This window comes from Solea senegalensis, linkage group LG9, assembly GCF_019176455.1.
Source record: "Solea senegalensis isolate Sse05_10M linkage group LG9, IFAPA_SoseM_1, whole genome shotgun sequence".
NCBI classification, from domain to species: domain Eukaryota; kingdom Metazoa; phylum Chordata; class Actinopteri; order Pleuronectiformes; family Soleidae; genus Solea; species Solea senegalensis.
This window is the reverse complement of record NC_058029.1, coordinates 6,307,722-6,319,681: the sequence shown is the minus strand read 5'-3', so window position 1 is coordinate 6,319,681 and position 11,960 is coordinate 6,307,722. Positions and strand designations below refer to the sequence as shown.

The window sequence follows — 11,960 nt, the reverse complement described above, 5'->3', positions numbered from 1 at the left end:
CAGAGCTCGGTGTGGGACTTAATCCCACTCCTGCCTGCTTCCCTTCAAAGTTCATCGAGTCAAAGAGACAACGGACAACGTTTGTGTTTGCAGAGACGGAAATGATTGCATTGGAAAGCAGAAGTGGAAAAAAATCAGGGGATTCAATAGTTAATCTAAATCCAGCGTGTCTGTGTGCCAAGTTTGATCCAACAGTCTCATGCTGCCGGCCGCTCACAGGTAACACAGAGGTAAAGATGAGCACGTAAGCAGCTTACACTGTCAAAGTCAGAGATGATCTCGTTGAGGAAGCGCAGGCATTCGATCCCTCCGTTATTGATGCTCTCCTCTGTGTAGAAGTCAGAGAAGTTGGGGATGGAGGCGAACATGACTCCGATCTCGTCGTACGACTGACTGTACAGCTCCTGAGACAGGTCAAGATCAGATCAACGTCAGAGCATTGAAAGAACTGATAAATAACATTAAATTAAATAAAATGTGACATATTAGATAAAGCTATGACAAGAGGCTAGTGGGGCTGTGTACTGGTAGAATCTGGCTGGGCTGAAAGTCTGCTGCCTCCTAGTGGTCAGAGGCTTAAAAACAACACAAAACCATGGTAAGAAAAAAAACACTGTCAAGAATATTTCCATATTTTGATACAGTGCTTAAATAATGAATATCACCACATTTTAGTGTTTGAATATTTTCTTCAGCGTTTCCATACCTTGGTGGACATCAAATTCAAGGACTTTCAAGGACCGTGATTGTCCCTGTGATAGTCTTTGTGACAGAGATCTTGGAATTTGCATTTTCTAGGCATCACGTTATAATTTGGTCTCTCTCGCTTAACGTTACTCTTTCATTTATCTGCATGGATTCTCACGTCAAAATGTTGTTGCGTGTTCTGTGTAGGTCTAGTCTACGTACATCAAGCAATGCAGGGCGTGAAACAGTAGGTGGCGTTGTAACTAACAAGGGAGACATTTACCTAAATATCAACATCATTTAAAAAAAATAAAACTTAACTTGGTACTTTCAGTGACCCATGTCTATTTTGGGTGATTTTCAAAAACTTTCCTTGACAATTTCTTTTTCAAATTTACAAACTTTCAAGGATTCCAAGGACCTGTGGTGTTTTTTTTACACCACCAGAGGCCAGGACTGATCATTTTTAACAAAGCAAACATGCAGGGTTTGATAATATTTCACACAACTTCATTGTTATGAAGCAATTGCTGTTATAAAAGGCAATTCATGACATAGTGGATGCAGTTCTCTCCACACACCGGGAGACTGATGAGGTGTCTGTGTGTTTGGGAGGATCTCACCTCGTCCCTTTTCTTGGATCCCAGGAAATGACGAGCCACGTGCTCGGGCAACATGTTGGTCACCAGGGCTTCATTCCAGCGCCTCATCTCATAAACCTTCTCCTTTTGCTCATGGACCTCAATCTTCCACAGGAACAGGGTGCGAGCAAGTTTCTCCACCTTCACACGGGGGCAGACACGGGTATTAACATCTGGATTCAGAGCCAGTGAAGAGTCTTAAGAAGTTTTAAAAAAATTGATGTGCTTGTGTGCAGCATCCCAAGGTATTTTTGATTGGCCTGATTAGTGTGTGTTTTACAATAACAATAAAAAGTATACTTAATAAGGTGACTTTATAGAAGATATGAGGAACCTCTAGACTAAAATTGACTAAGAGCGCAAGTCAGCTTCCTGTAGATATACATATGTATATATATATACACATATGTATTTCTATATATATATATATATAGATATACATATATATAGATAGATATGTATATATACATATCTATATATATGGATTAAGAGCATTGTTGATTTTATTTGAAACTGAATTTGAATCTGGCGTTGCTAATGATGATGATTGGGTTACTTCCATACTAGTTCCAAACTGTTACCATGTCAGTGACCTGCATCAGTGAATGATTCTGCTTTAACACTGATTTCTTTCACACTACATTTATTTACAAACCAAAACATGAATATTAACACAACCATGTTGGCACTGTGACAACCGCTGTTCATGTGGATGTGGATTTGAGCCTGCTGGGACATGAATATAACTGTGTTTTTTGGGCTATAAATATTGTTTAACATCTAAGAACACAACCTGCCGCCATTTCTTGAGGACACAGACGGACAGTTGTTGGTATTTGGATTAATTATTAGTCATTGTTACAGTACAGATAGATAGATACACAATGTTGTCTTTGCTTTGCTGCTAAAGCACGGTGAACACGGCGGACAGGAACTTACATGTCGAGAGAAATAATAGAAGCTGACCATCATAATGAAGATCATAATCGTCATAGTGAACTTGGAGGGCACAAGGTACGACCTGTGGAGAAGAATGTTGACATACTGATCATTTATGTTGCTACTCCTGTAAGTTATAAGCATTTTAGTGTCTTTAAATGATGTTAGTACTATCATTTGACCGGTTTGGCCTCCTCACCTGTAGTCCTGGAAGCGGGCTATGTCGTAGCGGTCGAAGATGTCCCTCCAGCTGTAGATGTTCACGATGCCTGTTGCCACGGTGATGAGGAGCATCAGCGTGAGCTTGACCATGTGACTGACCTGAACCAGCATGGTGGTGGCCATCAGGGCCAGCACGGCGATGTAGCTGTAATATTTGGGGTTGTCCAGGCAACCATGAGGGCCAGACCAAGTGGAGGAAGAAGATGAGGAGGAGGCGGGAGCCATGGTGGCATCACCCGAGTCAGGGACCTGAGGCAGACAACTCAGCTGGACAACAGAGAGAAATAAAGTTCAGTATTAAATTATATATTTATCCGTCCATCCATCAATCCATCCAGTGTATTCCAAACTATGCCCCTAATCCCAGTCATAATCTGACAGACATTTTTAAAATGACAATAACAGGTGTAAACACACATAATGGTGAATGAAAAGAGAAGTGAAGAAGCTGGTGCGGTGAAGGTGTCGCGTTTTCTTGGTTTAATGAAAATACTCATGGCAAATATCATGAACACCACTTCAGATGCCATCGTTTACAGTCAGTCCATCACCACGCCGCTCATAATAAGTGGTCAGGTTGGGTACGATCATCCATTAAGTCACGTCTGTCGGTCGAGATACAGCATGAATTTGTGGCTCTGTGACCAACGTAACAGACGGAAAAACAGACTCTTGGCGATGGAGTTTCTCTCCACAGCGAGATCTGTACACCTCATCTGAGGTACACGTATCCTAGAAGGCTCACAGCTCACCATGTCCATGATGTCAGCCATGGTGAGGATAAAGATGGCTGCCATGGCCCAGGTGTTACGAGCCCAACGGGTGTGGTCAATCCAGGTGGAGAAAGACACCAGCTTCTTGGGAAATACCTGACACAGGAAAATTCCATCCACATTCAAAGAGTTAATTCACCACAGCCTATAAAAATGAAACTATTCAAAACAAGCGAGTTGTAACTCACTCTGGGGAAGATCGCAGCCAGGGAGCAGATTGTCAGGATGAGCAGCAGGATTTCTCCCACAGCAAACGTGATGTAGTTTGCAATCAGCCTGTGCAACAACACAGAAAAGAACAAACTGTAGATTATATATAGATTCTTAAAAAAAGTGCTGTCAATCACACCATGTAAATAAAGCGTTGTTAGGAGATCAATGATGGACTTGTGAACTGACCGGGGGTCGATGAGCGCCTCCATGACTGCAGTGAAGAGCAGGACCACACAGGAGCAGGAGAAGGCAGCGCCGCTCTGTTTCTCCTTCTCCACGGAGTAACGAGTCTCCAAGTCTGGATCAACAAACCTCAGCGAGAGCCGGTTGGTGTGTTTCCCCTTCAAACTGACGATGTGAGACATTGCTTACATTACATAACAGTATTTTATACGGCTGCGACAATGTTCTAGCGCTCTTTCTTTGCTCGATTTATGAGATAAATCTTTCAAATTGGTTTTTTTTTTTCACATTTTATTTAAAATAATCACAGATTAATCGATTCTGCTCAGTTTATTAAACAGCCTCTAATTGAACTAATTGAACATCATTCAAAGCCTAAACATTACGGTAGTACACTGCTATGTCAGTAGATGGCAGTGCAGTGCTGCTGTGGAAGACTGTAGCTTCAAACTGTACTCGTGAGCAGCTCAGATAATATCTGAGCCAGAATTTGCATCTTCCTAATTGTTTATTAGCTTGTTTATATTATACAACAAGCTTAGGCATTAGGAAGATGCCAATTCTGGCACTTCATTCACTTACGGGTAATGCAAATAATTATTTGTGTGTAGATATTAACAGTGTATAGACTGGAGCCAAAATTTGTAATAGTATATAATACACTAATAAACTTGTGTTTGGTCTCTGCCAATTCCCAAACAGAATTTCTTGCTAAGTTTATTATTTATTATATGACAATAAGATTAATATTTGATTATTTGCATTATTATAAGATACTATAAGATAAGATTCAGACTCTGCTTTGAGGAGGTCCACATGACATGAATATTGTCATATTTACTGTTTGGGAAACGTAAATGATCGTTCTGATGATTTAAAAACAACAGAGTTACATAAATACGTAAATCAGACAGACCGGTGTTTTAACCTCAATCTAGGTCCAGATTTCGAGAAGAAGTGATTTTCCTGCAGACCTCGGTGCTCGTGATGGTGAATATGGATGTGAAAGATCACAGAGGTAAGATGGAGCAGGACCATTTAAGGCTCTGTGTTTAGGGACGCCTTAATCACACATGAAAAACCCTAACTGAAGCAACAACAGTGTGACAACAAAATAAGGTGACGTCCACCAACTAATCCAAGATCAGAAGCTTTCCTTTGATCTGAACTGAGCAGAGTTTACTGTAAGTGAATGGAATGTGACATCAGGGTTTGTTTTTGCATGTCAGACACACACAAAGCCTCACTTTGGTTGGAATGGAAGTGCAGGTGTGTTTTGCATGAGAGGAACAACTCTGTAGATACAGAAGTTGGAGAATTATGTAAGGGCCTGAACATGCACCACATGATCAGGGTGTTCAGTGATAATGAGACTGAGTTTTGTGCTAGAAACAAACAAGCTCTGGCGTGAGGAAAAGTACTATTTCTGGTCAAAGACGGACATGTTTTTTTTATACTGTCAATGGACGGATCCCTAGTGTCACCCTGCTGGTTGGTAGTGGCTGTTTAGAAAATAAGAAATTGTAGGGACAGGTTTCATTTGGAACACGTTTAGTCTGAGATATGGGGTATTTGGGGTGGCAGGATGTGGGGTGTCACTCACGCCTGGACCGTCTCTCTCTCCAGCAGAGCCTCGTTGAGCAGTTTGTTGAGTTCCTGCTCGTTCTCCTGGGCATCGATCACCCTCTCAGCCAGGTCACGTAGCCGCAGCCTCCTCCGAGGGTTAGGGAAAGATGGGTTCACCACCTGAAAAACAAACAGAAAAAAGACGGAAACACACTTATTCCACGTCTACAGTTGTCTATCTATAACGACCATCTTCATAATCGATTAATCTGTCGATTATTTTCACGGTTAATGGAGTAATCGTTTGGTCAATAAGATGTCAGAAAACGTTTAAAAATGTCGATCAGTGTTTGGAAATGATGACGTTCTCAAATGTCTTGTTTTTGTCCACAAACCAAAATAATGATTTCTTTGTTGCATGAAGCAAAGAAACCAGAACATATTCACATTTAAGAAGCTGAAATCAGAAATCTTGTTTTGATAATGAAAAAAGCTTCAAATCGATTAATCGATTATCAAAATAGTTGATGTTTAATTTAGTAATCGATTAATAATCGAGTCACTGATGTTTCAGCTCCAGATACATCGTCTCCCAGTCTGGAGACTGAAGCCTATGCAGAATTACCAGAACCTTGTATTCTCTTGAATGGCCACCAGGGGGGCAACCACTTATATGAATATGAGCATCAATTTCACACTTGATTTATAACATCAGTAAACATTGTCCTGAGGAGTTTATGGTCTCAAACACTAGTTTCATGTGTTCTTCAATACAGTATAATATAAGTATAATAACAGATGCTTAAACATGGCATACACTGGGGTGTAGATGTGATTGACGAGTGGCTACTATCATCCAAATAGTCAGAACTGAAGAAGCCTCTTGGATTAGAGGTGATACGTCTTCAACTCAACTCAGCTAACTACTGAGGAAGACTATGAGCTGGATTAACCGAGGCGATACTGAAAATCTCTGGATTGGATATCGTAGAGATAAAAATGTAAAATCCGATTCGATCCAAACATCCTATAAATCACGTATTTCACTGCGCACAGACTGCAAAAATGCAAATAAAGAAAAGTCAGCAACAGCATTTTAGCTGAGTCATGTTGTGGGCTGTTCATTTTTGTTTATTATGGGAGGAGAATATCTGTTACACAAGTATTATATCAGAGTATTACATCAGGATATTAATGTGTTCGGTATCAATATCGGTATGGGACAAAAGTGGTATCCAACAAGAGTTCACAAACAAGTGACATCGCGGCGGGTTGATTCTTGGTTCAGAGCGGCTGTAGATCAGGGATACTTGTCAGACGTGTAATCCGCAAAATTCAAAACTGAGTCGAAGCGAAATTCCAGCAAACATTGACTTTACGTTTGTTAACACCCAACGGGAACAGGACGTGACTCCTTACTTACCCTTGCATCCAGTTCTTCTGGTTCCTCCGGTGTGGTGCAGGCTGTGTTAGCAGTGCCATTACACTCTGTGGTGTTGATTAACAGTGGGGAGTTGCCATTGGAAGAGGTTACGGACAGCTTCTAATGATGAAACAAAACAAAAAAAAACAAACAAGAAAACACAATGTACTGATGGATTACACCGTGACAAGGAGACACGCTTTCATTTGTTACATTCTAACCCATGTTCAAACATAACTGTACATGTAAGACTTACTTAAGACTTACACGAGACGTAAACTATACGGACAAAAGTATGTGGACGACTATTACACCAACATGGACTGTAATGACATATCTACATATAACAGCTTCCACACTTCCTGAATTTGAGTCCATTCGTTCTGTAGAGCATTTATGAGGACAGGCACTTCTGATGTTGGACGAGAAGACCTGGCTCCCAATCTGTGTTCCAGTTCATCCCAAAGATGCTTGATGGGGTTAAAGGTCAGGGTTCCGTGCGGGCCAGTCAACTTCCTCCACACCAAAGTCGTCAATTGAAAAGTTGAATGGCCCTCGCTATCTAACAGGCGTGCTAGACACTGGATTTTATTTATTTTTAAAGCTCTCACTGGTCTCTTACCATCCTACACGTTCAAAGGACTGGCTCACACTGCAGGTTCCCTCTGTTAACACTGAATTAGGAAAATCCTGTTTTTCTTACTTGTGCACCTGCAACATGGAACTCTGCAAAACCATCTGAAACTTACCACACTTTTACCATTAGGACAATTTAAATCCATAATTGCATCTTATTTTTACTTCCAACTGCTCATGTTTTTAGCTAGACCTCTCTAGTTTCATTATTTTTGTCATTTCACTTTTTGATATTTCGATATTTTGCTCATGTATTTTTCAAATGTTTTGTACCAATGTACAATCGTTACAGAGACCCAACAGGACCACAATGAGCAAGTTAGTTGGACTCACAACACCATTGATGCCGCTCTTTCCCACCGGTCCTTTAGGAACGACCACCAGGTAGGTTTCGATGCCCCTCTCCCTCAAGTAGTCGCAGCGGTCGCCGCCGTTTCCTGGCTCCACGTCGAACTCGCCATGAAGACACTCCATGGTGCTCTGTGAGATGTGGACACGACTGCTCCACGCAAACAAGAGTGAGATTAAGATTAGACACAAACAGTCCTCAGTGCATGTCACACAAGTATAATGAAAGTGTTTGGTCACGCTGGCTGGGTCAGCCTGAGGACGTCTGTAATACCCATTCACATGACGTAGCCCCATGGTTCTCAAACTGTGGTTTGTGTACCGCCAGTGATAAACGAGCTTCCTCTGGTGGTACTTGGAGGAAAATCAGAAATAGAGATCTACTGTATATGCCAGGGTATGTGATCGGAGTGGAGCTGAGGAATTTTGACTGGAGTGAGTGTAAGTGAAGGAAAATGGATTAAATTGTGGAATTCTCTCTTCTTCATTTTGGGTTTTAAATATTTTCTTCTAGATCATTTGACGAAATGAAAAAGAGGTCTGTAAATACAGGTCAGGCTGTGATGTGACTCTGTTCATGCCACTTTAGTGGCAGGAAATGCTTCTGCTTCCTCCAGTGCAAGTTTGAAGTCATCAGAGTTTACTGTGCACTTAAAATCCATGGAGATCAAGCAATGTGTCACACGACTATATAGATATATGAATAAATATATATATATATACACCTTAGGGTGTTCTTTCTCGTGATGAACAGAAGACAGTGCACATGTTCCAGTATGCATTTAGAGAACAAGTCTATATATAATGTTGCGTGCTACATTTATTTTGTTAGAGGTTTCCTCTTAGTTCCTATAGTTACAGCACGTGAACTGTACAGATGTCTTTGTCTGTGTTGACTGCATGTGGACAGTGGACACTCATGAGTTAGAAGGCAAACAAGAAAAAGGGACTTTCTGATTTAACTGCATTTAAAAGTGTTAGGTTAAGTCCTTGCACTCAAGGTATTTCTTTTAAAATGTCACAATTAGTTTCTTATGGGGTATGAAAAAAAAAAAACAAGCGCTTGTAGCTTTAAGGGGATCAGGTTTTATTGCTGGATGGGAAGTTCAGTAAAGGTGTGGGGTGGCTTGAGAGCCAGAGGAGTTCACGGTTTTTCTGACCGTGTTCAGACGTGATAAGTGGATATTTGTACTTTTTTATCAATCCCCTTAGGGAGATTCCTTCTCTGCATTTAACCCATCCTCTACTCAAACAATTTCTAGAATTAGGAGCAGGGGGGCGGCCACTGAACAGCGCCCGGGAGCAAATGGGGGTACCCCGGCCCTTTGATGGGACTCAAACCGGCAACATTCTGGTTACAAGCCAAGTTCCCTCTCCACTTGGCCAAGTGCTGCCCTCATATCTGAGTGCTTTTTCTTTCTGTAATTTTTGTTGAATAAATCTAAAATATAAGCTACTGTGGATTTTTTTTTTGGAAACACGTCAGCCATAAAGTCCGGACTCAGATGGGTTTTACTGGAAAACCTAAAGTCACCATTTCAACAATTCTCTACAGCCACGGTTCTTAAACTGTGGTACGTGTACCACCAGTGGCACGCAAGCTTCCTCTGGTGTTACTTCAACAGCTCAGTATTTTCTCAGGTGGCACGTGGTATAAAAAGTTTGAGAACCATAAAGATTGTTCCATTTTATCGACACAAACTTTATTTTGAAAAGCTTGTCAATGTGTATTCCTACCCTGGTATCCCTCCAGCCTCCATTTTGTTGGCCACAGTGACATCTGTGGACCAGACGTCATACTGCCATCGCTTCTGACCCAGCACTCCTCCCAGGACCGTGCCACTGTGCACCCCCACCCGCATGTCGACGTCGGTCTGCGTTTTCTCTCGCACATACCTGCGATGGGTTTGAAAGAAAACAACAACAGATAAATAAATAAATAAATAAATAAATAAGAAGCAGCAGGGGGCACTTCTTAACACCACACCTAATATTAACTCATTTAAGGCAGAATGCAAACGTCTATGCGGTTTGAACAAGAGCATGCATCACAATCAATTTGCACTACATGACCTCATTATCAACCAGTGTTCAGTTCACTTAATTTCACAGCTGTATTGCCCAGAGAATCAATAACAGCCCATCAGAGTGATCGATTCCACACCGCGGACAAAAGGACACTGCATCAGGGTAAAATGGGGCTGACACTGACTGATGTGACAATATCTCCAGCTCCTGATCGCCTGCCCCCCTCCCATCAGCCCTCCTCCACTCACGAGATGGCCTCCACCATGGCCAGGCCCATCATGATGGAGGACGCGGCGTGGTCCTCCCTGTAGTCTGGCAACCCGCAGATACAGTAGTAGCAGTCACCCAGGATCTTGATCCTCAGCTGGTGGTATTTCTGGCAGGGTGAATAAGGTTTGGTTAGAGGGGAAACAAAGAACTTCATAAGCCATCATGAATGGATGATGAAGGATGATGTGGTGATTTAGGAAGTCTGGTTGGACCAGAAGTTATTTTCATTCAAATGAAATGACTGAGGTGGACTGTATTTTTTTATCTAGTGTTAAGTTAACCCCATGGTTTCTCAAACTGTGGTACGTGTACCAACAGTGGTATGCGAGCTTCCTCTGGTGGTACTTGGAGGAAAATCTGGAGTATGTGATCGGAGTGGAGCTGAGGAATTTGGAGTGCCTAGAATATTAAAATAAATGCCAAATTTTTTTTAAATAAAATAGTAATAATAAGAGTCACTTAATCTCTCGTTCCATCTTGATTTAATGTTACTTAAAAACAAATTATCTTATTGGGAATAAATCTGCCTCATGTGAAAAGTATTCTCAGGTGGTACTCAAGTTTTATAGCCAAATACATAAAAATATAAATGTTTTATTAATAAAACTCAAGCAATTCTACAAAGTTTGGTGATTTAATTAAGATTATCACCACGTCACGAGAATGAGGAAAAATATATCGAGATACACAAAAGGGGGTCATAAACATAAGCTTCCTCACCACTCTCAAGCATATTACAATAATGTGAACAGGAGCATGTAAATGCCATAATCTGCATGTTGGTAGGTAACAGCTCACACTCACTGCAGCCAGTTTGTCAAAGCGTGCAAAGAGCTCGTTGAGGAGTTTGACCAGCTCCTGAGCGCTGCAGGACGACGACAGCTGCGTGAAGCCCACGATGTCTGCAAACAGAATACTGAGACAAACAACGAGACTGAGCGTTAGTGCCGACACCGATGAACAGTCCTAATATGTTCACTCTTCCAACATGTCACTGTTACTAATCTGAGTTTGGCAGCCGTGACAGGGCCACAGTTTAGGAATAGGGATTACGATAAAGTCCTTTAATTAAATTTGCTGATAATATGACATCTGTGCTGATGCCGCGTTTAGCGCCTGGCTAAAGCAAAGCATTTTTCAAAACATAATGCTGTGTCTTCATTGCAGGCCCTCAATCAGGCCCTTGATATATGAGCATTGTATTAATGTCACATTTTGGGTTTATGTATGTGTTTCTTTTTCTGGTATTCGCTCCAGTTAATTTGGCCAGTATTGCACCAAAACTGATACTGAGACTTGTAAACAGCTCATCCGTACTTTCAGGGAGACAGTGAAACAGACACAACAAGGCAATCAGAGATGGCAGACTTCACCCCATTCACACAACAAGCCTCTGTTGGTCATATTGGCAAGTGCAAGTGCGGAAACACAGACAGACAGAGCCACTAAAAACAATACTTCACAGTATGAGAACATACACTCTAGACAGTCCCCAAAACATTTGTGCACAACAGATTGATGTTTCATGTTGGTGTGACAGCTTCTGTACCAAACTAGGGTTGTCAGGAAATCTGATTAGATACTCGTTTACAAAAGTATAGTATTGTACCAGTGCCATATTCTGTATCGAGTATCTGTATCAAATATTTTCCTGTGTTTCAGTATTGAGTTTAACACAAAAACCTCCCGTCTACCAACAGATCTGACATCTGGTATCAGAAAAATGACATGTGGTTGTTCCAGATAACTGAGCCTCGCTGCTGTGTCCATTTCTAGGGGTTGTTTTGTTATGTTGGGTTAGAATTGGTGATTGGTTTAGAGGAACTTAGGAAGGTAATCAGACAACGCTGGAAAAGCACCTTACCGCATACACAACTAGGGATGAGCTGATGCGATACTCGGTATCGGTATCAGTCTGATACCGGTCAAAATCAGATATCAGATTGGATATCACACAGATAAAAATGTAAAATCTGATACTATCGAAATAATCCAATAATAAAAATGTACAATCCTATAATATTTGTTACA

At 41.3% G+C, this 11,960-nt stretch overlaps 1 protein-coding gene across 1 annotated transcript in view; it reads right to left on the bottom strand.

The window, feature by feature from the left end:
- Positions 1-11,960, bottom strand: part of adcy3a (adenylate cyclase 3a) — a 28,595-nt gene that overhangs the window by 3,179 nt on the left and 13,456 nt on the right. The window contains exons 5-17 of the mRNA XM_044033208.1: positions 10,734-10,845; positions 9,908-10,035; positions 9,369-9,527; positions 7,617-7,782; positions 6,648-6,767; positions 5,262-5,404; positions 3,662-3,823; positions 3,451-3,538; positions 3,242-3,358; positions 2,467-2,756; positions 2,268-2,349; positions 1,311-1,469; positions 258-404 (exon numbers count right to left, since the gene is read on the bottom strand). Of these exons, the coding sequence (XP_043889143.1) occupies positions 258-404; positions 1,311-1,469; positions 2,268-2,349; positions 2,467-2,756; positions 3,242-3,358; positions 3,451-3,538; positions 3,662-3,823; positions 5,262-5,404; positions 6,648-6,767; positions 7,617-7,782; positions 9,369-9,527; positions 9,908-10,035; positions 10,734-10,845 (1,873 nt within the window). The remainder of the gene's footprint in view (positions 1-257; positions 405-1,310; positions 1,470-2,267; positions 2,350-2,466; positions 2,757-3,241; positions 3,359-3,450; positions 3,539-3,661; positions 3,824-5,261; positions 5,405-6,647; positions 6,768-7,616; positions 7,783-9,368; positions 9,528-9,907; positions 10,036-10,733; positions 10,846-11,960) is intronic.